Source organism: Xenopus tropicalis, chromosome 4 (genome assembly GCF_000004195.4).
Source record: "Xenopus tropicalis strain Nigerian chromosome 4, UCB_Xtro_10.0, whole genome shotgun sequence".
Classification (NCBI taxonomy): Eukaryota; Metazoa; Chordata; class Amphibia; order Anura; family Pipidae; genus Xenopus; species Xenopus tropicalis.
Genome location: NC_030680.2, coordinates 76,368,652 through 76,396,369, shown reverse-complemented (window position 1 = coordinate 76,396,369; position 27,718 = coordinate 76,368,652). Strand labels below are relative to the sequence as shown.

General features: G+C 39.0%; 1 protein-coding gene across 1 annotated transcript; it reads left to right on the top strand.

Moving 5' to 3' along the window:
• The first annotated feature begins 629 nt into the window (after positions 1 to 629).
• On the top strand, positions 630 to 21,354 carry exoc3l1 (exocyst complex component 3-like 1). The gene is made up of 13 exons (XM_002931681.5): positions 630 to 767; positions 3,237 to 3,397; positions 5,045 to 5,264; positions 7,089 to 7,809; positions 10,307 to 10,424; positions 14,529 to 14,654; positions 16,791 to 16,891; positions 17,748 to 17,858; positions 18,174 to 18,315; positions 18,847 to 18,969; positions 19,426 to 19,581; positions 20,002 to 20,126; positions 20,889 to 21,354. The coding sequence occupies exons 1-13, from the start codon at positions 638 to 640 to the stop codon at positions 21,073 to 21,075; spliced, it is 2,421 nt and encodes an 806-aa protein (XP_002931727.3). The 5' UTR covers positions 630 to 637; the 3' UTR covers positions 21,076 to 21,354.
• Positions 21,355 to 27,718: the final 6,364 nt, after the last annotated feature.

Genomic DNA, 27,718 nt, shown 5'->3' with positions numbered 1-27,718 from the left:
AAGTTGTCACTATCCAGATTACATCCTTCTTGCTTGATACTGAAGTCATATTACCCATAGTAGTAAAATGAACTAGATGAATTAGAGAATAACTAAATTAACTAAATAAATTAACTAATTTTATTCTAATTTGTTGAAATACCATATTTGTAACTTGCTAGAAATATATTTGTTTACTGTTTCACCCACAGAAAATAATGTTTATTTTTTTCTTCATCTGGGGTGCTGTACAATAGAAACATTCAGAACCCCTGAGTTAAATAAATGTTCACTTCCATAATTTAGTTAGTAAGAAAAAAATATATACTATGGCACTTTCTTAGTATTCCTATTTAATTGTTTCCTCCTCAAGCGCTGATGTGTAGAGCACTATGGAGAATAGACAAATAAAGTAATATTAAATGCTAACTCCTAACAGCACTCCCTGACATTGCACAGAACAGATGGTAATTTTACAGAGAATGAGGGCACCTCTAGTAAGACCTGTCTATGTTGTGTAGAATGAGCATGGACTTTCCTCATGTTCTTGCTGTGTATCTGCAGTGAGATCCCAGTCTCCACATCTGTCCTGAGGGGCTCCCTCCCACATCCTGCCTACTGTCTGTATGGCTGTATATGCAGAGGATGTTTGTGTGGGATGCTGCCCTTGTCCCCTCCCTGCTCGCTCAGTTCTGCTGCACTGACTGAAAGAAGCATGATGCCTGCAGAGGGTGAGAATATTCCATTATATACTCTTTCTAACTGGGAATCGACCAAGCAAAATGCAGGTACGTATCAACTTTGTTCTAAATTCATTGCAATGAGTGTGTAAAAGGATTGTTACGTTTATTTATATATGTTCTGCATTGTTAGGTTCTACCTTTGTAAATCACTGCATATTTTTATAGGGTAAAACCCATGGTATCATGTAATATTGCAGTGTTACCTAAAACAGGGCTCAGAATTACCTGAATTTCCTCCCACATGTCCCATTAGGTAGACAGAGGGGCAAGAGATGAGGGCAGCATGCAGTGAGTAGAAGTGTAGAATGCCGTACCACTAGTGCAGTGCTAATCAGCAACTAGAGTAGTTCCATGGGCAGAACACCATGGATATTAGGCCTGCAACATATTCCTGAGACATATGTTGGACTATAGCCACCCACAGCATCAATTGCAGCTGTTCTGATTGAGAACTTTAGTTTAAAAGGTGGACCAACTGTTTTAAACAGGAGATTTACAAGCTGGTAGTTATTACCTTGAACCGCCCCCCCCCCAGAGAGCAATACAAAAGTCTGCCAGTAAATATTTGGTAGATATTTATGGAACTGTAGCAGAGTGAGAGACACAACAATGTTTTTATAAATCTAAAATTCTGTTATGAGGTAAACTGGGGGTGTCCTGACCAAGTATTTATCCATGAAGGGAAGCCTTTACTCAAGAAGTTTGAAAACCACTGCCGTACCCTGTATTTGGGGGAGTATTCCCTATTTTCTTTTCGTTGCCTGGCCATGTTTGTCCACAAGTCTACGTTTGTTGCTGTTTTAGTGAGGGATAATATTGACTTATGACACAAAAACCCTTAAGTGATTTGGGGTTTATGAGGTGGAAGTTCTTCACTTTATTTGCATTGATTCAACTGATTTGTCATGTTTGGCCTGTTCCTTTGAAATGCCCTGGGATTGCAGGCTTTTTGTCTTTTTGATGAAATCTATTGTCTACTTGCTGCATCTTTTCCTATGCAATAGTCCCTGGTTTTTAAGTTTATTTTTGCCATCATCTTATTTGAATTGCTACTTAACCAGAAAGCTTTCCCTACCATATTCAGCTCTATTTTTTCATTTCAAACATGATTCTGTTTTTGTGGCACACGGTAACTAGAACTATGTTAGTAAATTTGTTACAAGGGGGCACATTTACTAAAATCCGATTTTTTTTTCTGGGCTTAAAACATGATATGGTAAAATTTGGAGTAACCACAGTAATTTCTGAAGTTCTAAAATGTCTTGACAATGCTTTTACAACAAAAAAATTTTCACCAGCACACCCTTACCTCCTTAAGTCCTTATACCCGGTGCACAGCCCAGGGAGTCAGCACTCCCAAAACAGTCCAGCAAAAATTAGACCAGCACAACAGGTGTGATGCAAGCGGGACTCAGCCCCTGCGTGTTTATTCAAGCTAGAGCAGCAACGTTTCGGGGCATACCCCTTCGTCAGACATACAAACGAGTGCAATCAACATGATTAAATAGTCTCACCCTTCATTAGTTCATGAAGGGGTACGCCCCCGAAACGTTGCTGCTCTAGCTTGAATAAACACGCAGGGGCTGAGCCCCGCTTGCATCACACCTGTTGTGCCGGTCTAATTTTTGCTCGACAATGCTTTTATCATTCGTATGAAATTATCGCAATTGCGTTCCGAAAGTCACAAAATTGTCGTGCCAAAAAGTTTGTTATGCCACGAAAACCTTTCTGGCTTTGATGCCTTCCATGTCTGGTTGTGGAAGCCTTCCATAGGACTCAATGGCACTCGACAGATCAAACCTTCACAAAGTACTTTTTTTTGTGGAAATTTAATGAAAATTGTTTAGTAAATGTGCCCCTTAGTGTCTCAGGAGTTGGCACTGCTACCTTGCAGTGCTGGGGCTCAGGGTTTGATTTGTAGCCCGGGCACTATCACCAAGGAGTCTGTATGTTTCCCTGTCCTTGCATGGGTTTCATGCTCCAAAAACATGCAGGTGGGTTACCTGGCTTCTGATGAAAATGAGCATAGTATGTGTAAATGTATTTGGACTTGAGATATGGGATTTGGCATTGGGACTGTAAGTTTCCCTGGGGCAGGGATTTATTTGAATGATGTATAAACTCTGTAAAGCACTGAAGAATATGTTAGCACTATATAGATAAAGAATGATAAAAGAAGTTAGCATTTCTGAGCAATATTTGCATAAGGTCATAAGTGTGGTATACATGTTATGAAGGATGTGCGGCCTTTGCCCTTTGGTTAAATAGCACATCAATGTGTCCTCTACAAAGAGACGCATCCCACACAGACATTGCAAAGTGAGTGTATAGAGAACAACATGACTATATAATCTGGTGCATTCAGTCTTTTTGAACCACCAGTGTTACATATTTAGTCTTGAGATGGAAACACAGGCAATCGGTCAACTGATGAGTAGATAAGTGCTGGTCATCTATAGTGTGGGTATAGTCACATCTGACATCATTTAATCAAATGTTTAATATCTTCCACAGAGTGCAGTGTTTTAGCGTTGGAGAAGGCAGAGAGCTTGGCAAGGGGAGCAGCACTCAAATGGGCCTCTGGCATATTTTCACGCCCTGATCAGCTGACAAGGCTTGGGCATTACCGAAGACGTGAAACTCAGCGCAACAACTCTATACAAACCAGACTTAAAGTATGCCCTACTTCTACATATCATACATCTTAATACACCCAATATTGCATAGACTGATTGTTGCAAGAACACACACAGACACCCACACACGTGGCCATTTGCAAACCGTTCAGGGCTGAAACGGCAGATAAGGAGGTAGAAACAATAGGATTTCTACCTCCTTCTGCCGATTCAGTGCTGAAGGCAGATTTTGGTCAGGCGCCTTCTATGGCGCCCGATCAAAATCTTTTAACTGGCCCGATCGGCGAGTCGACCGATATCAGCAGGTTCCTGCGATATCGGTCGACTCGCCGACTTGCCATACACGCATGAATATCATACAAAACGAGGTTTCATACGATATTATCGGTGCGTGTATGGCCAGCTTTATATAGCTCACATTAGGTTTCCAAGGTCACAAAAAGATGGCACAGAAATACAACATAGACTTTTACAGAAATAACCACTAAGCTACTCTTTTTCGTTCATATTATAAACTAATGTAATATAACATTGTTAATCATATTTTTCATTATTTTAATATTACATAAAAAGTTTAAATTTGTTATGCAAACATAATATATTGTATAGTTTTGTCTAAAGAACATGGACTTGCTGTTCACTTATATTTATCCTTCTCTTTCTTATATCCAAGTGTTGTGCAACTGTCACTGATGAAGGCTAATTTTACTTTAAACTATTGTTGCAGGGCTACATTATATTAAAGTGCAAATTTTTGCATATTTAAGGAGTGCTGGTGACTTTTGTTTTGTTTGTATATATATATCTTTATATATATATATATATATATATATATATATTAGTTTTGGAAACAAAATGATCCATATTTGTACATTTTAAAAAGGTTATTTTGTGTTCTTGCATAGTGGAGTGCTCAAGTAGCAAATGGTGAATCTATTTTTTCGTGTTTACCCTGATCCTTTTAGGCACAGCAAGATAGCTTTTAAAAAAAATAGCTTTTACCCCAACCCTGGAATGATTTACCTATGCAGAAGAAAAATAGTATTAGCATTGATAGATCAAGGACAAATTGAGTCACTGCTTTTTCTTAGCCAGTGTGTGCCAATGTCAAAGCATTCATCAAAAACAGCTAAGCAATGTGATTCACTACCTGCCAGTTTTGTATAGGTGCAACACAACATGGGAAACCTGAAAATAACATCTCCTCAAAGCAGGTATTCCAGGGCTCCCTCACATCCTGAACTCTGCACCTTTTTACGCAATTTATGCAGTTCATCAGAGTAGGCTGAACTGGTGCATTGGTGGTAGGTGCACGTTGCATTGAATATGGCTGTTGCATAGGGTTAAAGGGGTTTTTCACCTTAATTTAACTGTTAGTATGATATAGTAAATAATATTTGTAGACAATTAGCAATTGATCATCATTTTTAGTTATGTGTGGTTTTCGAAATATTTAGCTTCAGTTTGGATTTTAGGCCGTTTTATGGTTCCTAGGGTGAAGGTGATCTATCCCTTTATGGAAACAGTGTTTTCAAGGAATGTTTCCTAATAAATTAAATATTGTGTTGTCTAATTTGACTGCTAACAGTTATATAAAACTATATCATTTTTTTCATTACATTTCACTATAATTCATATCTCTATTGAAGTGTAAGAAAATTATTCCATTTATTGACATTCACACAGTCGGCAGTCCAGTCCTATTTGGAAGGAGTTGAACAGGGAATAAAGCAGCTGCACAGCGCACTCACAGAAGTACAAAATGTGCAGCGAGAACTAAGTGAAGCACAGGGCATCTGGCGCAAGACTAATGGACAACTCTCACGCCTTCAGCCCATTCGAAATCTGGTGGCAGAACATGTACAGCTTTCTGTTGTTATCCAAAGCCTGCCTTTTATCTACACAGGTTAGATACAAGCAAGTTCTGTTTTTGATCCAATTCCTGTCATAGGTTCATAACAATAGCTGACCAAAGATTGCAACTACTGTGGCTTTGGGGCTCCCATCTCTTAGACCTGGACATTAAAAGATCAATATGAGATCTCTTTGCATTATATATTTATTTGTTGTAGAATATAATAGATGACATATAGCTTAAAATAGGGCATAAACAACTAATTCTAAAACAGGGTTTAGGGACCTTCTGCACTCTAAGCACTACTTAAGTGTACAGCAACAGGTTGGATGTTTAAACTTTTGCTTTTTGAATATGTCTATTATTCTGAAACTCTGCAGAAATGAAAATGCTACAGAATGTGGGAATTAGGGTCAATTAGTCATTTCTTAACACTGGGCAAATTAACCCTAGTGATTAGTAAATGCTATTTTCAGCTAGCTGCTGATAGCACAATGAAAACATAAAAATATTGGTTGCCATGGGTTACTACTAGGGCAGTAGTGGACAGGGGTTGCCCTTGGGTGTCTATTTAGAAAAAAAATTACTATAGAGAGTTATTCTCCCCAGCCTACTGCCAGATACTTCCGACTTTACTAACATCAGTGTCGGATTGGGATCCCAGGGGTCCACCAGAAAACCTTAGACCATGGGCCCCCTCTCCAAACTCTTTTTCCTCACTCAACCACTTAATTCTCCAAGTTTCTTTTTATTTACATGCTAGCATCTATCCTTCCATCTATTTCTCCTTTTTGTTCCCATTCAGAAATGCAGAATGACCATTAAGCAGGATGGCCCACTGACCCCTGGGCCCACCGGGAGTTTTCCTGGTATCCTGGTGGACCAGTCCAACACTGACTAACATTGACAATAAATATCACCAGTGATGTTGCCCATAACAACCAATCAATATCTACTTTTGTTTTCTAACTACTAAATGACTGTTGAAATCTAATTGCTGATTGGTTGCTATGGGAAAATTCACTAGTGATATTTATCTACAGTTTTGGTAAACGTGCCTCTAAATGCATTGGCAGAGCTGAGGGGAAAGGGATGGTATCGCTCTCTTGATGATCAGAGCATGTGCAGACTGTCTAGGGCATCACTGGACCCAAATAAAGCCTTGGTTACTACCCAAGTGCAAATTTGCCCACTGTTGATAAATGAGCCTTTGACCATTGCTGATAAACAGAAAAGTAAATAGTTAAGGGTCTTAAAGAAAGATAAGTAGCAAAAATTAAAATCACATCCTAGCTGTATCTCAGCCTAGCAATCAGAAAACATTTTACATCTCAGGCTGAACAGAGATGGAGGAGAAAGATAATTCAAAATCCACAAATTAAAATAAGACCAACTGCAGATATACCATAATCTACAGAATGCTATAGAATGCTATCTGGGCATTATGCTAGATATAAAATGACACAGCAAATCACATAAAACAACTGGCAACAGTTATATATAAGCTTCTACATGAATTTCAACAGATATCTTGAATGAATGATGAATTCACAATTATGTACTGTATACATATACATGTTCCCTAAGAAGTGACATAACTGAATGTTATAGTTGTACATATTGTACAGGATATTAGACCTGTACTTTAAGAACAATAATAAGATATAAATAATTAATGATTCTCAAATATGAATAACACTTACCTAAGGCAATCCAGTTAAGGTATGATATGGTTTTCTATATGTCTTTTATGAGGTTCAACATTGTACACCGTCTCTTATTGAATTATCCCAGCCTTTCTTTAACTCTATATTTCTTCAGGCTTTGGCACATCAGTCACCTGACTTTTTTTTTTTTGTTTTGTTTTGTCTACAGTACCTGAGCTTATTTCTCACACTAAAAATTTGATTGAGACCCAAAATCTACTGGAAGCTCATCGGAACCTAAGAGAATTAGAAAGCTTTCGAGATATTGTACTTTATAGATTACAGAGGGTAAGGCCATTAGAGGATCCCAGTTGTTGTACTGGTGAAGATGTGCAACACGGTGAAGATCCAGCAGAACTGGTACAGCAGTTTTTTGCAGGCGTAAATAATTTGAGTGAAGATTTGGGTCGTGTTTTGTTCTCATTGGCCCAATCATCAGTGAGCTTGGCACGTTCAAATCCATCTCTGTTAGTTTCTGCTGTCCGTATAATTGAACGTGAGGAGTATCTGGATGAAGAAGATACAAAAGGATCTCCACAGCAGCTCTGGAGACCACCAGGGCGTCCAAAACACTGGAGGGATAGTTTCTTTCAGGCTTTAGAAAGGGGTGTGTGTAACAGGCTTATAGGGTCTGGGTTACAGGAGGAGGATATTACACCAACAGGCCTAGCAACTCATTTTAAGGACCTTCAAAGTAAAGTGTTAGATGAGCTACAGGCAGTATGCTCAGTGCTAGCTCCATGTGTTCCGCCACAGTATGAAGTCTGTCGAGCTGTTGCCTTGATGTGCCACCATGCCATTTCTCGCCATGTTCGTGATATATTGAGCCATGATCTGGCCCACCCTGCCTTGTATCGTGTACTCCATTGGTCAGTTATTGTGTACCCCAGGTAAATGTTAAGGAATTCATATCTCTACAATAACTGTCAAGCAATGCACATTTGTTTGCCTTTGTGTATGTTGCTGCTCTGAGCCGTCACTTACAAAGCAATGGCATTTAATGTGTGCTTTGTGTGGGGAAGCATTATTTTTTCAAATATCATCTGTTTAAATGTTGGATTCACTTCTGTGTGGGTGTTGATATTGAGGAATATTTTTCTTCATATTAGTACATGGTTTATAATATCACACATTGCACAGAGCTTCGGTGAAATAAAAGGGGATTTTGTGTTACTGTTAAATACTTTTCTCTAAAGTAACCTGTGGGACACAGGAACCCTGGGGTATAGCATTCACGACTAGGAGGCAGGGCACTAGAGAAAACAGACTGACTCTTCCCTCTGCTCAGGTAGACAGACCTTCACCTATGTTATTACTCAAAGACATAGATGAGGTCCTGTCTAACATGTTATTCCTGATATAGATATATGTAGCCAGGGGCGGATATAAAGTTTTGCTGCCCCTGGCCCCCCTGCTGCTCACCCTTACATCTCTCAAATCCTCCCTCCACCGTTGGCACGTCCTCCCCCAGCCACAATCACACCCTCTCCCCTATCTGTTGTTGCTCATAGCTTCCTCCCACCGGCTCTGCTCTAGCACAATCGCTTACACTGGGAACTAGGCGGGAGATTCAAACACCTGTCAAATCTCCTGCCCAGTCTCCAGTGCAGATGCAATGGGTACCATGCTGTCTCCTGATCTTTGCTGCCCTAGGCCTATGCCCATGTGGCCTGCCAAAAATCTGACCCTGTATGAGAGCCTGCCTCTTCTTGGAGAAAAAAAAAGGTTGAAAATATTTGCATATTTATCAAAGCAGTCCCCCCAGGGAAGGGGAAATTAGAAGGGAAGGGGAAATTAGAAATAATAGAAATAATAGAAATAATATTGTTATATGTTCACAACTTCTGATGGTTAAAAGAATGGATATCCATTCGCTCTGAACTAAATGTATGTGCTGAAAGGGGTGTATTGGCATGGGTGGATGGGTGGATATACATGTATAAAAAGAAAAAGAAGCAAATGAGAAATAAAAGTTTCAAAAACGAATGAGAGGTAGAGGTTGTTCGGCTTTGGGTAGGTGGGGGTGCTGTGAAACCGAACCTGTTTTAAGGTTCAAGGTTTTAAATCTTTGGAAATTGATCATCAGACTTGCACAGAATTGCCTATATTTATGAATGTTTTTCATGCTTTGAATCAAGAAGTGTATACTTTTTGGGGGACGATCTTGGAAGAAAAACTTCCATTCTTCTACATTTAGAAAGATTATATATATATATTAGTTTTTTTCACATAAGATTTGTTACATCTTTGCATACCTTTATTTATGTTGCTTCACTATCTTCCATCCCTATTCTCTTTATTTTCACACCCTTCCCCAAAAGTTCACCTGCTTAATTTTCATACTAATGCAGTTTGTTATTACCTTATATCAGAAATGATGTTCTGCCTTAATACCTTTACTCTCATTGGATTTCTTTTTTCGTTTTGTCATATTTTCAGGGAATATTATTAGGGCAAGGACACGTGGGTTGTTTTTGTACCTTACATTAGAGTACAGGTGGCAGAATAACCAGAATTGTGCGCCATTGACAGCAATGTAAATTAGCATGGGAAAATTATTCACATAGTGTAATCATGTGAAATGCTTATACAAGTTAAATAATTTATATATGGTGATTTACATTGTCATGACATTTCAGTTGTTTTGTTCCCACATATTTTTTTTTTTTTTTTTTTAACACAAACATACCTAATTTCACAGATTGAAGGGATACATGATAATCTATCTCTATTCACAGGGATGAGATCCCAATGTAAAATAAGCAAAGAAGGTACAGTTGTGCTCACTGCTTAGTTTTAATCCTTTAGGTGGGGGTGCAATGAGGCTGTGACCACAAAATACATATAGACAAAAACAAGAGGTTTTTGCACTCACTTATTATCAATATATAGGACATTAAGACTGCATTAATTCTGCATTAAAACTGCATTAAACTACCAAGAAATGCCTTCCTCTTTAACAAGACAGGGACTGGCTGTTCATGTATTGCAATATATTCAAGCTTATGTTAAAGTCATCCCTGGTCTGCCCAGTCCTGCAATCACTTTCATCTAATTCATTAAAAATTCTAGATCATTATACATTTTTTCTCTCTACTCACCATTAACAGGACACCTATTGCATGCTCTTCAAAAAGTATTTGATTTTAAAGGTGATGTATGGTATCCTATAGGTGAGGCATGCCATGTAGTTTGAATTAGTACTTTACAATCACCATGTAATTATAAATATTTGCAGGCCTATTTCAAGCACAGGAAAATCTTAAACATTACAAAACTGTTGCATCTCAATAAGAAATTACTTGTTTCAAGAAACTTTATTTTTTTTTAGCATGTTTTACATTGCACAAATTACAAGTAAAGTACTAACTGATATTTTGCTTTTAGTGAAGACATGATTGGACATCAGGATTTGTCTCCAGAGATAGATGCAACAGAGTTGGGAGCTCTTCTTTCCCCTGAATTCTTGGAAGAGCAGCAGAATCGCTACACTCGCAGTGTAAAGGTGGGTTTGAGTACTATTTTGGTGTGAAATCAGTATTCCAAGTGTGATTTTTGGTATGCCAAGCTCATCAGTGTCCACTCTAACACAAAAAAAAACATTTTAGCTGGCCATACATTTGGTTATTCAGTCACAACAAAATAGGCAGCACTCACTCAGCTATTAAATTTGCTGATGGGTGCACAGTCCAACAGGGTCCCTCCACTCCTGTACATACAAATCCAAACAGTTATGGGCAGCACTCCGTCTATTTCATTAAAATGCCCTTATTGTCACAATGCAGGCAGCAGCAGCAGCGTTTCAAGCCTAATTGGCTCTTTATCAAGCTGTACAATCAAGTGTACATGTGCTCCTTATATCCTGTATAACACAGCACCACCTAGTGTTCAATTAATACTCAATATAAACATACAATGTTGCAAAAACACTGGTAAAAATATTAACATGATATCCAGTCAAATTTAACTGTTTCACTTATCTGTGATACAATCAAGGTGTCCAATTGTAAGTGCTGTACAATATATTCACATAAATAATGTAAAAAACGGAAAATAAAACCATAGATTAAAATTGTATAAATCTACCTAAAAACAGAAGACCAATCATATTCCATATCCATAAACCATTGGGAAATAAACTCTCTAGTTTTTGGATTCATCAGGCTTCCCTATATAAAAGTTTTTTTTAACCTGCTACCAGTGCGTGCAAAATGTCCAGAGATAGGAATAGGGACCCCACCAACCCCTTGGATGTTACTCCCAGTGGCCTAAAATTGGGTGTTTATTTTTGAATTCTTGGCTTAGAGGCAAGTTTTGGTTGCATAAAAACTCGATGTACAGAGTCTTCCGTAGGCTGTCAGTCCATATAAGGAATACCAAATAGTCAATAACTGCTCTTATTTGGCACCCCATGAACTTTTGTATGTTTGTGTTGCTCCCCAACTCTTTTTACATTTAAGTGTATTTCACAGGTAAAAAAGGTTGGGGATCTCTGATCTAATTAATGGTCCTGTGGGCTGAAGAGATTGATACTATACAAGTGGCCATATATGTGCAATGTCACAGTTAACTGTTCCAGTCCAGGCTGACTGCATGAACAGCAGAAAGTGAAGAAAAGAAATATAAAACTTACATTGCAGCAATTCATTTTGCAAAAGTTAAAAAGGTGTATTTATTGCGTAGTGCTTAATAAAAATAAAACCTGCATATGTTTACAATTTTCCTCAGAGGGAGGGAAAATTCTTCCTGACTCCAAAAGTCATTTGGCCAAGTCCCAGGATCAGCAGGGCTAATTCTTATAACCTTGTATTTTTAAACAAACCCTTTAATTCAAACTACCCAATATATCTGCCAGAGCAGTATAAAATATTGGAGTCACTTTCTACCAATATACTTGTATCATGCCTTTTTGGTTTTACTATACTTGTTTGTGTAGTCTCTTCTCCCTTTACCTGTCTATGTTTTTCTCTTCTTACTTCTTGATGGCATAGATAGACTAAAGGTCTTAAAATCATCAGGTAGATTTGTTATCTGGTTCTAATGATTTTTTTTTCCTCTGGGACAAAACATTACATGAGTGTAACTAATAACTGACAATTATGATTGTGAGATGTTAATGCAAACATTTTACTACCAGTATAATAATGATCCGTGAGAAACAATTGTAACAAAGGAGCTAAATTGTTCACACCAACCAATCAGTAAGTACACTGGAGAAGTTAGGAAATTAAATCAAAGACCTAAATAGTTGCAACTGCACTGGGACAACTGCACAGCCATTGACCCTTATAACAGTATGTATGTATATCTTTATTTATATAGCACTACCTATATCCGTATAAAGTACTGCACAGTAGCAAAATTCATACAACAAACATGGGGTTATTACAATTATAGATAAATACAAAGTATGGTATTAAATACAAAGTTAAGGATCAAAGAGTCAAGAAGATGCAATCTAAATGGGAGGGTAACTTACAGGTACAAATAGGAAGATATTAGATGCTGCATGTTACAGTGGGTGACACTACAATATAAGTGCCAGTTCCCAGTTCAGGGTCTGTGCGAGTGCTCCAAAAGGTAGTCTTTGAGCTTAGTTCTGAAAAAACTGAGGGAAGATTCCCTCCAAAGGAATTCAGGGATGGCATTCCACATGTAAGGGGCAGCAAGGCAGAAAGGTTTAAGGTGGGAAACAGCCGTAGTAGTGGGGAGTGCAACCAAATGGTTGTTCTGTGAGGAGCAGAGACGTACGGAGACACAAGAGAAGAGATGTAGTAAGATGCAGAGGAATGAAGGGCTTTGAAAGTTAAGAGAAGGAGTTTGTAAGTTATTCTTGTTTTTATGGGAAGCCATAATAAGGAGTTTAGCAGTTGAAAAGCCTGAACTCTCCTTCATGAGAGGAGGAGCATTCTAGCAACAGTATTTAAAACAGACTGTATGGGGGAGATATGCGAGTTAGGGAGGCCAGTTAGTAGGTGGTTACATTAGTCTAGTCGGGATAGGATGAGAGCATGCATGAGCATCCCAACTGTTACAGTTACAAGAAAGGGATGGACTTTGGCACTATTGATTAGGAAAAAGTAACAGGTTTTGACAGCGTTGTTAATATTGTCAGAGAAGGGATTCAAAGATTACCTCCAAACAATGTGCCGAGGTGACAGGGTTAATGAACGTGCCATCGATAGAGATAGGAAAAGGGGGGGAAAGAACCAAGCTTAGGCGGAAAGATGGTCATTTCAATTTTTATTAGGTTTAGGTTTATTAGGTGGTCAACCTTATCAAATGCAACTGATAGGTTGAGGAGGATTAGTATAGAGAAGTAACCTTTGGCTTTGGCAACCTGTAGATCATTTGTAACTCTGCACAATGCAGTCTCAGAGTGTGTAGGCCAGAAACTAATGGGTCCAACAGATTATGGGTGTTGAGAAAGTTAATAATACAGGAAAACACAATTCGTTCTAGCATTTTAGAGGCAAGCAGTAAAAGATAAACAGGATAATAATTAAACACATGACGGGTCCAGCGTGGCCTTTTCATATTTGAATGGAGAGGGGAAAGTTGCAGAAGCCAGAAAAGAATTGAAGATGTGAGCAGAAAAAAAGGCAAAAAAAGACAGCAATTTGTGAGTGGAGATGACAAGAGAAGCCTGGAGACTTTGGAGGCTGTTACAGGATGGAATGTATTAAAGGAGACATATCATATAAAAATTAAGACTGTACCAGTGAATTACACTCCTCTAGATATAGAAGGATTGTGCTTAAAAAAGTTGTGTTTCGGACTGATTTATTGAGAAATTCCATCAAAACCCCAAGTCCATTTGTGTACTGTATATCCTCCACATACATTCCGCAGACTTTGCACAGAAGAACATGGTTTGTAAATTCAGCCTGGGGCATGGGTTTTGAGCCAAAGTACGCTTAAGATGTAGGAGTGCAGATGGTTCAGTGGTGGAGGCTAGTATGTGGTTGTACTTACTAACAAGAGTATCAGGATCAGAAATCTCCTTAAAGGAGGAGAGACCAAACCTGAAAAAGTGAACTAAGGCCAGGAGGTCTATGTCACGTGTATTCCAAATTAGTATAGTGGGGGATGGAGCAGGAGTGGAAAGAGAGTGTTATACAGAAAATGTAACCAGATGATGATTAGAAGGGGGAAGGGGTCACTGTTTAAATCAGAAAGGCACAGATTTTTAGTAAAGACTAAATCCAGAAACTGGCCACCATTATGAGTTGGAGTGTCAGAGGAGGAGGTTAGGTGGAGAAAACGAGAGAGCCAGTGTTGTGAGGGATCATCGATATGGGAGTAAAAATCCCCAAGGATGATTGCAGGGCTCTCAATACAAAGGATAAAAGATAAGCAGGTTTCAAGTCAGAAAGGAAGGTAGCAGAGGAGGAGCCGAGGAGGTCCGTAAATGACAGCCACCCAAACATAGAAAGGATGGAAAATAACAGTGAACTTTAATTTAAACTTTAAAGGCATGAAGAAAGGTTAGTGCAGTTAAATGCAGTTAATAAAAAAACACACACTGACAATCAGTTACAGAGTTGCTTCCATTTGAAATATACTAAACGTTTTTTAAGCTAAACACTCCCCTTCTATTTTTGTAAAGGTATGCTTGGCTCAATGGATCCAGAAGGCTTTAGAAGTGGAATATTCTGAGTGGTTTAGAGAGCAAGAACCAGATAAAGACCAGGATGGACTGTACCTTTCCAGTCTTCAGCAACTTATTATGCAGGTGTGAAATGTGGTATGTTGTCAAAGATGTTTTCAGCCATTACAGACAAGCTTATCAGGTTACATGTTTCTTATACAGTATACTCATACTAAAGTGCGTTAAAATGTGCGTTATTTATAGCATGCGTTAAAAATTTTATCACGTCTAATTTTTCGCATCTTAACGCACGATTCACTAAAAGCATACTTGCGTTAATTTACACACAATGCTGCTTGCGTTATTTTAGTCGTGAAGACTATTTTCGTGCGGTATTTGATGAAACGCACGCTAATCAACGCACCGCGTACAAATAATTGCTGCGTACGAAAAAACGCACACCATGTTAGCCATACATGCCATTACTTTCGGAAAATGACTGTACTGAAAATGACCATTTCCCTGCAAACTGGAGGCTGCATCACTCTAGGGCCAACACAGACTTGAATAAATCACACTGCAAAGTCCATATTGTGTTGCCAAAAGCTCATTAACTGTACTTTTCTATAATTACCGCCTGCCTCAAGTAGGTGTTAATTTTCGCACAGACAAATGCGATATTTAGCACGTCTAAGTGTTTGCGAATCATGGGTTAGTATTATTTCGGCGCACAAATGAACGCATGCGTTAATACTTTAGCGAATTTCGTGTTTTTTTCGCTTCAATTTTAACGCAAAAAAGCGTGCGATAAAACTTATCGACCTTTAGTGAATCAGCCCTTTTGTGTATATATATATATATATATATACAAGGATAGAACGGTCAGCACTCATGATAAACAGTCTTTAAATGCCTGGGTGCAGTCCTCTCCAAATTTTTAAACACTCGAACAAAAATGGTCCACTTCACACAGGACTTGAAAATAACAACGTAATAAAGTTAACTGCGACGTGATAAATTTAACTGCGATGATTATTACCTCTTTGTCCCAAGCGTCTGGTATAGTTGACGATTATTTTAATTCTTCATAGGTGGGGGTCTTTGCTCTCTTAGTTTCTTATTTTTTACTTTTTTCACTTTTTCATTTCTTCCCTTTTATTTTCTTTTAGTTTGCTTTTGATTTTTATGTTTTAATGATGCACGCTAACCCCGACTATACTTGGGGGCCCCGGGTACTTTCTACAGCAGGGTAGCACCTATGTATTCTTTATGTAAATTTCAGCTACTAATTTTTGCAACAACTGTGTTTATAAGCTTGGCTACGGATATAGCACAAGAATTATTTGCAGACTTTTCAAACATCACCCTGAGGACAGTTAGCGTGGCATTGTTCTTATTTACTGTACACCTCTACACTTGTGTTTACGTAATGCCTATATGTATTTTCATGTTACTTATTTTATGGATTTGGGGATTCGTTTGTGTTTGATATTTTGTATGGGGATACAGGGTCTTTACCTATGTTACACGTCATGCACACACGTCACCTACCGGTGTTTCCCGCCACTGTTAGTATTTAAGCTCGTTTTGTTTGTTTGTGTTTATGTAACTTTGAGAAAGGCTGTAAGAGCAGCCGAAATGTCAGTTTTTGTTACACATACAATAAATCACGTTGTTATTTTCATAAGTCCTGTGTGAAGCGGACCATTTTTGTTCGAGTATATATATATATATATATATATATATATATATATATATATATAATATATATACAGTATATATATATATATATTCACTATCGTCAAAAAAGGTAAATTGAGCTTGTAAGCAATCTGGACACCATAAAACTATCTTGCTTTTGTAGTTGTTCAGTTGTTTTAGCCAGACAATATACCACACCTTGACATGCAGGTTTACTATCAAAAACTTGCTCGGCCCTCCTGGCCCACATACAAGTAAATATATCTGTGCACCTCAGCTGAATAGTACTAAATATGGCTTTGTTGGGCACCTGTTATGATGTAGCCCACTGCAGCTGTTCCTCCCAATGGCTGCCCTGATGACATGCATGAAATTTAGAATTTAAATTGTATTGTCTTGCCCAAATTTTAATGCCAAGTTATTATTGGACACACAATATAAAATCTCTGCCTTGCCTATGCGATTATACTGTACATTGACACTGGTACAGACTTTTCCTACTTCCAGTAAACAAAAATAGACTTTTGGCCTGGCTGCTCTTTTATTTTTCAAATCAAATGACTCACTATTTATTACCAGATGCTTGCAGAGAACATGCAACTGGCCTCAGTCCTCGGTGATTCTCTGGAGAGTCGGATGAGAAATGCTGCTGTGCTAGAGATGGATAACTGCTTGGTTTGGTAAGTAATGATTCTCATTAAAGGCTTTACAATCTGTGCAAAGGGGGCAGCATCATCTTGTTCACTTCGGGCAGCAAGAACCCCTGAGGCGGTGCTGCCTAAATACATTATACAGTAAGGGGTAGACATAGTGGCACCCAAAATATATTAAATACAGTGAGCGGCAGTGGCAATTTTAGCCACTAAGTAGAAAAGGCAATAAATTCTGACACTTACTTTTCCAAAAAACAGGTTTCCTGAAGTCTGGAGAAGACATTAAAGATTATTATTAAGTAACTAAAAAGCTACAAATAATAAAAAATGAAGACCAATTGCACTTTCACCATAGCACTTCCTACAACTTCTTGGTTCTGACAAAGAGATAAGAAACTGATAAAACTAATTACCTGTCCGCTGGTTTAATAGTTAAATAGTTAGTGCTGCCTAACAGGTACATGGTGATGATTTTAGTTCACACTAATTCCAGAGGGGCTGCTATAAGATGCCATATACAGTCAGTATTACTTGGGCTGGTGGGCAGCTTTTTGGGCCTCTATGTAGTTGAAATGTCATTGCCTATTTTGAGTCCCAATTCAGACCTTCCCTGTGGATGACAAATATTTGAGCAGCTCTTGCAAAGGCCCTAATTGGAATAGACTTTTTATGCAGTGAATGGGTGTGTTGGTCATAAAGCAAGGGGGATCTGAAATTTTTTAGATGGCTGTGAGTTTCTACACAAACCTCTCAAAAATATATATCCCCTTCTTTTCATTGCTCAAGCTATGCGAGGCCCTGTAATATACAACACTGAATATATATAGGCAAATTAGCTTCTACACTGACAGTATATCTTTCTCTAAATTCTTTCATTGCTTAGGCTACGAGAGGCTCTAGTTAAATATGGCATTGAACATATGAAGGACAGAACAAACCCAACATACTACATACCCTACCTGGTGGCCATAATAAATGGTTGCACTGCTTTAAGGTAAGTCTGCACAATCTTACATAAAAAGAGGGGCTGCAGTAAACTATGCGACTGTGAAGGAGACCCTAGAGAGGCAATAGTTTATTTTGGGGTTAACTGATGGCAGACTGAAGCCCAGCACCTTTGAAAGCCCCCAAGTATATTTTTTATCCTTTGCTATAATGCACTGTAGATCTCAGGAACTATGGAAAAGCTGGCTCAAATGTCTATGAACAGTTGGTTTTATTACTTAAATTGTGTGTGTATTTCACAGTGATTTTACATACAACAGTTACAAGCATGTGGGTCTACACATTGTAATGCTTCTTTCTGCAGTTCATCCATCTCCTACTTGCAGCCTGGGGAGTCTGCCAATCCTGTAATCAGGAAAAATGCACCCTGCTTGCAGAACTCATTAGACAAGACCCAAAAGAAAGCATGCCACTTACTTCTGGATGAGTTGCAGACAGAGCTGCAGGTAATACGTCCTTTATGGCTGGTAGGAATCTAAAGGGCCGGGGAATGGACAGAGGAACAAATCAAAAAGAGAATGTATTAAACACAGTGTTTACATCAGTCCCAACCCTACTGGAGTATTACAGTCTCTGTAACTAAGGTCCCTTACACATTTTAAAACTAGGGTTGCCACCTACAGGGTTGGACTGGGCTGGCGGGACACCGGGAAAAAACCTGGAGGGCCCACGGACCCAAACCCAATCTGAAGCATTGATGCTCCCTCCCCCGATCGCGACAAAGTATAACGTACATGCATTTGGGGAGGGGCAGTTATCAATTTAACTAAGTGGCATATTAGGCTTCCCTTGTGCTTTAAAGGATACACGTGAAAACATGTTAGGAACCCCCCAGTGAGCAAAATCAGTAACTTTTTTTTCCTGGGCAAGTGCCTCTTCTATAAAAAAAGAAATGAGACTGTTGAAAGGTGATATGCCATGGGTAATTTTTTTGTTGGCATTTAGGATAACAACCAATTCCTGTTCTCTACTTGCAGCCTCTTTTCTTGCAAATTCCATCACGCACCTGGTTGTCAGGATCCGATATCATGCGTATCACCTGTGAGAAGGTAGAACTTTTCAACCAGCACTTATCCATGGCCAGAGCTCCTGTGTGTCAGGTCAGTCAAGCTCCTTATTGCATCATGAACGCATTGGTCAAAGCATATATTTTTGAAAAGAGCTTTATATAGAGTGCATTAGCGCAAGCAACATTGTGTTAGATTTTGCTCTGAGATTTCTGCATGACAATAGTAAATTAGACCTCATATATTTAATTGTTCAATAAAAAATGTGGAGCAGGGAAGGGGTAAGATAAAAATTCTAAGAAGAAAAGTACGTTTTTATAAACACCACAATACTGAGGTGACCAGAGCTTACTGGGTTTGTGGTGTTTGCAAGGGCAGGTAAGTGTGGTTTGTTCATGAAATCTGAAGCCTCACTGATACACCACAATGTTGGCCTCTTATTGTGCCAGGCCTTCTGGGGCTGCTACCCCAGGGGTCCCCATACCCTCTCAAGAGCCCCCACTGACTATGATCATAGTGGTAAGCTTAATATAACATTTCTTTTTCTAGTTCCTTCTGGCACAGACAGAAAGGATGTTAGTAATTGAGTATGTCAAAGCATTCATGCATAGCAAGATGGTGTGTAAGAGCTCTTTGGAAAGGCAACAGATGGCTGAGAGGATGTCTTCAGATGCTGAGGAGTTAAGGGCAGCTCTAAGCAGAATGGTAAGATAGAAGTTAAACTCATGGTGATACTGTAAAAGGGAAATAGAGATAGGTGGACTCTGATAGTCATTACTCTGTATTGCTGTATGGTATTACATTTAACTAGTCAGGAGACTATGCAATTGCTCCTCTAAAAAAAGGTTGCAGTTTGGCATCTTTTGCTGGTAAATAGACAATTTTCTGGTGAATTGCTTTGTATGATAGGGGAGGGTTTCCTAAAAAGATATTGACTATATACAACTTATATACAGCGCTTGCACCCTACAGGCTTACACACAGCTTTGCTCTATTAAGTCATAGAGCAGGGGAGTACAGCAACAATTTTAGTATATGATTGTGAAAGGGTGACAAACTGTGTTTTTCCAAAGTAATGGCTATTAGTGACTTTCTCTGTGTCTTCTTATCTGATTCCAAATTTAGGGTTTAGAGGAGTCCACTCTCTGTGTTCCACTTATTTTGTCAATCCAGGAGATTTTTGCTCTCAAGGATCCATCATTACTCAGCTTGGAAGTTTCGGGATTAATGACCTCATTTCCAGATATCAGGTATGTGTGAGGCCTATTATAACTATTAATCAACTCCTTCAGAATATCCACAGCTAAATACATTTCTGTGAAAATAGCAATACCACTCAATCAAAGGCGAGTGTCACTATGGAATCACAATGGTGAAACACCCTTCCCTACCAACAAATATTCATTCTGGTGAATGAGGAAAAGCACTGGACCATGGTCATTGTGCCATTGGGTTTATGAAACAGTAGCAAACCTCACCCCAATTTAATATTGTTCCTTAAATTTTATTTTTAAAAATGTAGAGAAACACTTTTTGCTTGCATGAGGAAGATCAGTCCAGTTATATACAGATCCTACAATATCTTGGTATCCCTGCTGAATTACAAGCATTGTTAACAGTAGTAATGGCTTCGTCCATCTTGAAGTGTTTATTTATTAAAGTTATTAAATGTTCAAAGTGAAATCTTGGTACACCAATAAAAGTCTAGCACATGACCATGCCACACATAATTTTCTCTAGGGTAGGCCATGCATAAAAAACAGAAATAAATGTTAATATGTAATACTTTGCAGCTACTGTGAACACATAAACTGCACTCTTACAATGCACTCACTATGTTAATTAAACTCTAGTTAATTGTAAGATTAGGAATAATAAGAATCGGATATCAGCTGAATGTTGTTCCTGGTTCTTATTGCATGGGCCACACCATTTAGAACACATATTATTAGTTGTGTGGGCAATGTGCATGTATTACCCATGCCCTCAAGTCTCTTTTCTCTCTTTTCTAGTGATGATCATGTTCTTGCTCTTATGGAGCTCCGTGGGGATGTAAGCAGAGACCTTCGGCATACTGTGCTAAATATGATGCAGCAGCAGACATTGACCCTTCCCAAGGATTACCGTCCAATCTTCATGAGCATATCTGTACCAGCACCTGCACCACCATTTTGCCTCCATCCCAGCTCATGTGCTTAATTTGTCTGTATGACAGCAATCATCTCCATAGCCTCATATATCAACAACTATACCTTATCAGTTTCTTATCAGATGGTACATACATTTCATTTTAAACTACTGTTTTTGCACAAACTACTTATTCTTTATGGACGCCTTTTCAAAATTTTCAAAACTTTGTTTTCTTTGCAGCACATCTTATTTATCTCCTTTGTTAGTAATGAATCCATACCCCCAGAAAAAAATTGGTCCTTAATGCCTTTTATTCTAAGTGCCTAATAAAGTAAAAAAAATGTTGTCCATAACCGTTTTATATTTGGGGGGTATTTAAGTAATAATGACACATTCCTATAACTGGTATTACTTGTGACATGTTCCTATAATCAGTTGGACTATGTCCGTATTACTTGTAATCAAAGGTTGCAGTATTATTTATTTACAAAAGTGCCCCTAAGCCACACCAGCCCAGAGATACTTATCTCTGCTGACACTTCAGCTAGGCTTAAAAGAAAAGTACAATCACTTGCGGGTTCCAAAATGTTAGGCACCCCCAGTGATTGTAATCGCTTACCATATACTCTTCTCTGGTGCTCCTGTTAGGAGAAAACTGCTCCAGCCCCGGGGGAGCTGAGAATGAGCAATCGTCTTCCTTCTTCTCTCTTTCCATCACTTGCACATGCGCAGTAGAATGAAAAGCTGGACATTAACAAAAAAGCTGGCTTTTTCACTGTACTGTGCATGCATCGGCCCCGGGAAGAGGATCACTCGCTCACAGCTACCCCAGGCTGGTGCAGTTTTCTCCTAACAGAAGCATCAACATTTTGGCACCCCCCAGTGAATTTACCTTGCCTTCTTCTTTGAAAGGCTTGTTCACCTTTAAATTAATTTTAAGTATGATGTTGAGAGAGCTAGTTTAAGACAATTTGCAATTGGTATTTGTTTTTCATTACTTTTTGTATTATTTTTATTACTTGCAGTTCTAAGCAACTACAACCCGGATTCCAAAAAAGTTGGGACACTAAACAAATTGTGAATAAAAACTGAACGCAATGATGTGGAGGTGCCAACTTCTAATATTTTATTCAGAATAGAACATAAATAACGGAACAAAAGTTTAAACTGAGAAAATGTACCATTTTAAGGGAAAAATATGTTGATTCAGAATTTCATGGTGTTAACAAATCCCAAAAAAGTTGGGACAAGGCCATTTTCACCACTGTGTGGCATCTCCCCTTCTTCTTACAACACTCAACAGACGTCTGGGGACCGAGGAGACCAGTTTCTCAAGTTTAGGAATAGGAATGCTCTCCCATTCTTGTCTAATACAGGCCTCTAACTGTTCAATCGTCTTGGGCCTTCTTTGTCGCACCTTCCTCTTTATGATGCGCCAAATGTTCTCTATAGGTGAAAGATCTGGACTGCAGACTGGCCATTTCAGTACCTGGATCCTTCTCCTACGCAGCCATGATGTTGTGATTGATGCAGAATGTGGTCTGGCATTATCTTGTTGAAAAATGCAGGGTCTTCCCTGAAAGAGATGACGTCTGGATGGGAGCATATGTTGTTCTAGAACCTGAATATATTTTTCTGCATTGATGCTGCCTTTCCAGACATGCAAGCTGCCCATGCCACACGCACTCATGCAACCCCATACCATCAGAGATGCAGGCTTCTGAACTGAGCGTTGATAACAACTTGGGTTGTCCTTGTCCTCTTTGGTCCGGATGACATGGCGTCCCAGATTTCCAAAAAGAACTTCGAATCGTGACTCGTCTGACCACAGAACAGTCTTCCATTTTGCCACACTCGATTTTAAATGATCCCTGGCCCAGTGAAAATGCCTGAGCTTGTGGATCTTGCTTAGAAATGGCTTCTTCTTTGCACTGCAGCTGGCAACGGCAGATGGCACGGTGGATTGTGTTCACTGACAATGGTTTCTGGAAGTATTCCTGAGCCCATTCTGTGATTTCCTTTACAGTAGCATTCCTGTTTGTGGTGCAGTGTCGTTTAAGGGCCCGGAGATCACGGGCATCCAGTATGGTTTTATGGCCTTGACCCTTACGCACAGAGATTGTTCCAGATTCTCTGAATCTTCGGATGATGTTATGCACAGTTAATGATGATAGATGCAAAATCTTTGCAATTTTTTCGCTGGGTAACACCTTTCTGATATTGCTCCACTATCTTTCTGCGCAACATTGTGGGAATTGGTGATCCTCTACCCATCTTGGCTTCTGAGAGACACAGCCACTCTGAGAAGCTCTTTTTATACCCAATCATGTTGCCAATTGACCTAATTAGTGTTATTTGGTCTTCCAGCTCTTCGTTATGCTCAAATTAACTTTTTCCAGCCTCTTATTGCTACTTGTCCCAACTTTTTTGGGATTTGTTGACACCATGAAATTCTGAATCAACATATTTTTCCCTTAAAATGGTACATTTTCTCAGTTTAAACTTTTGTTCCGTGATTTATGTTCTATGCTGAATAAAATATTAGAAGTTGGCACCTCTACATCATTGCTTTCAGTTTTTATTCACAATTTGTTTAGTGTCCCAACTTTTTTGGAATCCGGTTTGTATTAAGTAGTTTGAAAGAGAGACAACAATATGAACAAGAGGGCCTAAAAAGAAATATAAGTAATAAAAAGTAAGAATAACTAAAAGTTGGTTTCTCAGTTGCAAGTTTGTACAACTCTAATTTCAAACCTATGCTAGGAAAAATAGAACAATACTTTAAAACTTGGGTTTTCAAAGAAATCTCATGGTTGGGCAGACTATCTGCTATAAAGACTATGATATTACCTAAAATACTTTATCTATTTCGGACAATACCGATAAGGATCTCCAATAATTATTTTTCACTACTACAAAAGTTGATATCGAAATATATATGGAAAACCAAAAAACCCAGAATCAGGACGGCAGCACTCTCCAAAAGCAAAACACAAGGGGGCCTAGGTTTCCCCAATTTTAAAAAGTACTATCAAGCTTCCCATCTAAATTTTATCCAACGACTTTTCACTACCTCAAATCAACCTCAATGGGTACTTCAAGAAAAAAGCCTAACCACGCCGACAGACCTCTACCTTGATGAACTAATATGGATCCCACCACAATTAAGGCTAAAATCTATTAAACCTTTCCCAACATTCCAAGCTTCAATGAAGATATGGGACTTATATATGCACTCTGATCCTCTGACTCAAGGTCTCCACCCTAATTTCCCCCTCTCAGCGTTTAAGGGGATCATACCAGATTTCAACCCTCACTTATGGATACAAGCAGGAATGACTACATGGAATAATGTTCTGATTAACAACCAATTTCCCACATTTGGAGCTCTGCAAAGAAAGTGGCATTTACCCATAAAGTCATTTTATATCTATCTTCAACTCTCCAGCTTTGTTAAAGCGAATCCATACTGTACTTCGAAACAACTGTCTGCTATTCAACAAAAAATTTCCTCAGCAACAATGTCTGCTGCACGGATCTCTCATTTCTATACTGCTATTAACGATCAAGCCTCTAAACCTCCTGACTCATACCTGATAGCCTGGGGAAAAGAGCTAAACATGATAATAGATCCAATAGACTGGAATATTGCATTCTCACTGATCACAGCAACAACTAAGTCAGCCAGACTATTGGAATCCAGTATTAAGCTAATGTACCGTTGGTATTTGGTTCCAACGAGACTACACAAAATTTACCCACAAACATCGACCAGTGGATGCTGGAGAGGTTGTGGCCAGGAAGGCACCTTTACTCATATTTGGTGGGACTGCCCTAAACTACTCCCGTATTGGAACCAGATATTCGATTTAATAAACATTGTTATTGGTACCCCAGTCCCGAAAACACCGCTCTCTGCTTTACTAAACTTAGATCTTGACTCTCTGAAATTTGCCCAAAAAAAGTTGGTGGTACACTTTCTAGAAATAGCTAGACTGTTAATAGCACAGAGATGGAAATCAGACTCTATTCCAAGCATGAATGATATGGTAACTCTATTAGACCTAACTGAGAAATTTGAATTCTTTGATGCTAGAAACAAAAACGCTTTAACCTCATTTGATAAAAAGTGGTCTTTATGGAAAAGGTATAAGTCTGTCTAAAGATGACTATAGAACTTTGGTATATAAATATCTCCTGGTTTCTTTTTTTTTTTTTTTCTTTTTCTCTCCTTCCTAAACTAAAGCCCTTTTTTTTTTTTTTTTTTCTTTCTTATATCTCTCTTCCCCCTTCTTCTCCCCTCTATATCCTCTTTTCCCTTTGTCCTTTTCTTCCTTCTTTCTTACTCCCTACCTTATATTTAGGTAGAGTACAAGTTATGGTATTTTTGAATGTGTATGGCCTGAAACATACATTTGTACTGTTATAATATGTGCAATGGCCACAGCTATGTTGTTTGTTCCCTTTTTTTGGAAAAAATAAAAATTGTCAAATTAAAAAAAAAAAAAAAGTAAGAATAACAAAAAAATTGTAGTCTCACAGAGCATTAGTGACCACTATTTTAAAGCTGGAAAGAGTCAGAACAGGAAGGCAGATAATTTAGACATTATTAAAAATAAAAAAGAAGACTAGTTGAAAACTTGCTAAGAACTGGCCATTCTATAAAATACCAAAGGGTAACCTAATAGTTGCTTGTTTGTGAAAAACTGGTTCTTCAACTTAACTATCAAAAGGAGAGTGGACAGAGGATGTTGGGGGAAAAGGCTGCAGTTAAGGAGCACTAGATAGGTATAAATGATGAGATGCATTATTTATTAATGGTTGACAGGGTGACCTTTTGTCTACTGAGACACTGTAGGTTATATTATGGATAAATGCTGAATTTTTAAAGTGGGGTCAGGATTTTAGACTGAAATTAAAATTTACTATGAAAATGTACCCTTTGAAACTATAAGGCAGATCATGTGCCAAAAGCTGGGCACAGGGGCAGTATTGTCACCGTGCTATGATGTGGCAATTGGAAATTTGGAAATCCCGGCAGGCAGTTGTAGCCCGTGGGAAGCTAAGAAACCAGGGGAATGAGGCAGAGTGATGGGAGACCAGTGGAGGGAGTAAAAAATCAGGTAACTTTTGGAAAGGCAGGAAGGACAACCCATATAAAGGTCTTCAGATGCTCTTATGCAACTGAAACATACTCCATCGGGGAGGATAAGACTTGTAGTTTCACAACACCATATAAGATAATGGAGGACACCTGACACTGCAATTTGTGTTTATTAGTGTGTTCCACTACATGTTTCAGGCAAAGCCCTTTTTCAAGTGAACAACATAACATCTGAACAAAAAACATTTAAGTAGTTACAAGACCCAAGTCCAACCTCCCCCATCACAGCATTGGTTCCAAGCAGTCCAAAGGGAGGAGTTACTGCTCCAGGGCACTCAGTTAGGAGCCTAACCCCAAGGAAACTTGTAGTTTCACAACACTGTTAGGGCACTCTACTGGCTTATGTCACGGTCGGTATCCCAAAACTCAGAACAGTTTCCAAGGGCTTGGTCTCGGCTCACGCTTCTGCCTATAACCGCCGCCTTTCACGTCGGGAGGAGCCCTTCGCTACTCGGATGCCGCCAGGTCTTACAGTGAGGAGCCCAAGGAAAGAGTTCTGAGCAGGCAGGGGAACCAGAACCGTTCTAAAGGGAGAATGGGCACAAGAAAACACAGTCGGAGATCAGGCCGGGGTCAGCAACATACAGAGAGTAAAGTACCAAATCAGAGTCCAAAAGGGTAGTCAGAGGTCAGGCCGAGGTCAACAACAAAAAGGCAGCGCGGTACCAAACAGAATCCGGAAGAGTAGTCAAAATACAGGCAAGGGTCGGTTCAGGCAGCAGTACAGGAAGGTCAAGGACAGGCAGGGGTCAAAACAGATCAGCAGAACAGGAATAACACACCCAGGAACTCACAGGATGAAAACCTACATTGGGCAATGATTCTGCTACAGGAAGCGCTTTATATATTCAAATTTGGCGCCATAGTGACGTCACACGCCGAGAAGGACCATAGACGCAAGTGCGCATGCGCGCGCAACCCGGAAGAGGAACGCGCATGCGCGCGCATCAAAAGGAAGGAGAAGATGCGCGCGCGCGCCTAGAGGAAGCAGCTGGCGGGCGTCCCCGCACGGGAAGCGGCGGGTGTCCCCGCCGACCCCCAGGTACCCTCACAGCTTATTTATGATCTGGAATGATTATTATATATTTATTGGTAGGAATTTTTTATCAACACATTACTGATTGGCTGTTAGGTGCATATGTGCTAAGTAGTGAAGATCAAATCTTTCTCGTTACGCTTTGTCTAAAAATTCACAAGACACGGAAACTGTTGCGCATAAAAAAAATGTCACACATGTCAAAAAAACGAAAATTATATTTTGACGTATGCAAATTTTTCCACACCCTTTTTTTGCACCCATTTCACAAAAAATCTGTTAATGGTGAAACTTGGTAATTTGCTGCGAATCCATGCATGTCAAAAAATTCCGCTCATCACTAGTGCGAAGCCAATAAAAGAAAAGGTAAGAAGACAGTCATGCAAACCGACTCCAATGCCGAGCAGGAACAGAAAATGTGTGCTGTGAAAACGAGAGGGTATATTAACATAGTAACATAGTAAGTTCAACCATAATGCCTATATCTAACCTGCCTAACTACTAGTTGATCC

Excerpts from the sequence above, each read along its gene's own strand:
- exoc3l1 (XM_002931681.5), top strand. The coding sequence starts at position 638 with ATGCTGCCCTTGTCCCCTCCCTGCTCGCTCAGTTCTGCTGCACTGACT. Across the intron at positions 3,398-5,044 it reads CTATACAAACCAGACTTAAA|TCGGCAGTCCAGTCCTATTT; the intron begins GTATGCCCTACT and ends ACATTCACACAG. Across the intron at positions 18,970-19,425 it reads CCAGAGCTCCTGTGTGTCAG|TTCCTTCTGGCACAGACAGA; the intron begins GTCAGTCAAGCT and ends TTCTTTTTCTAG.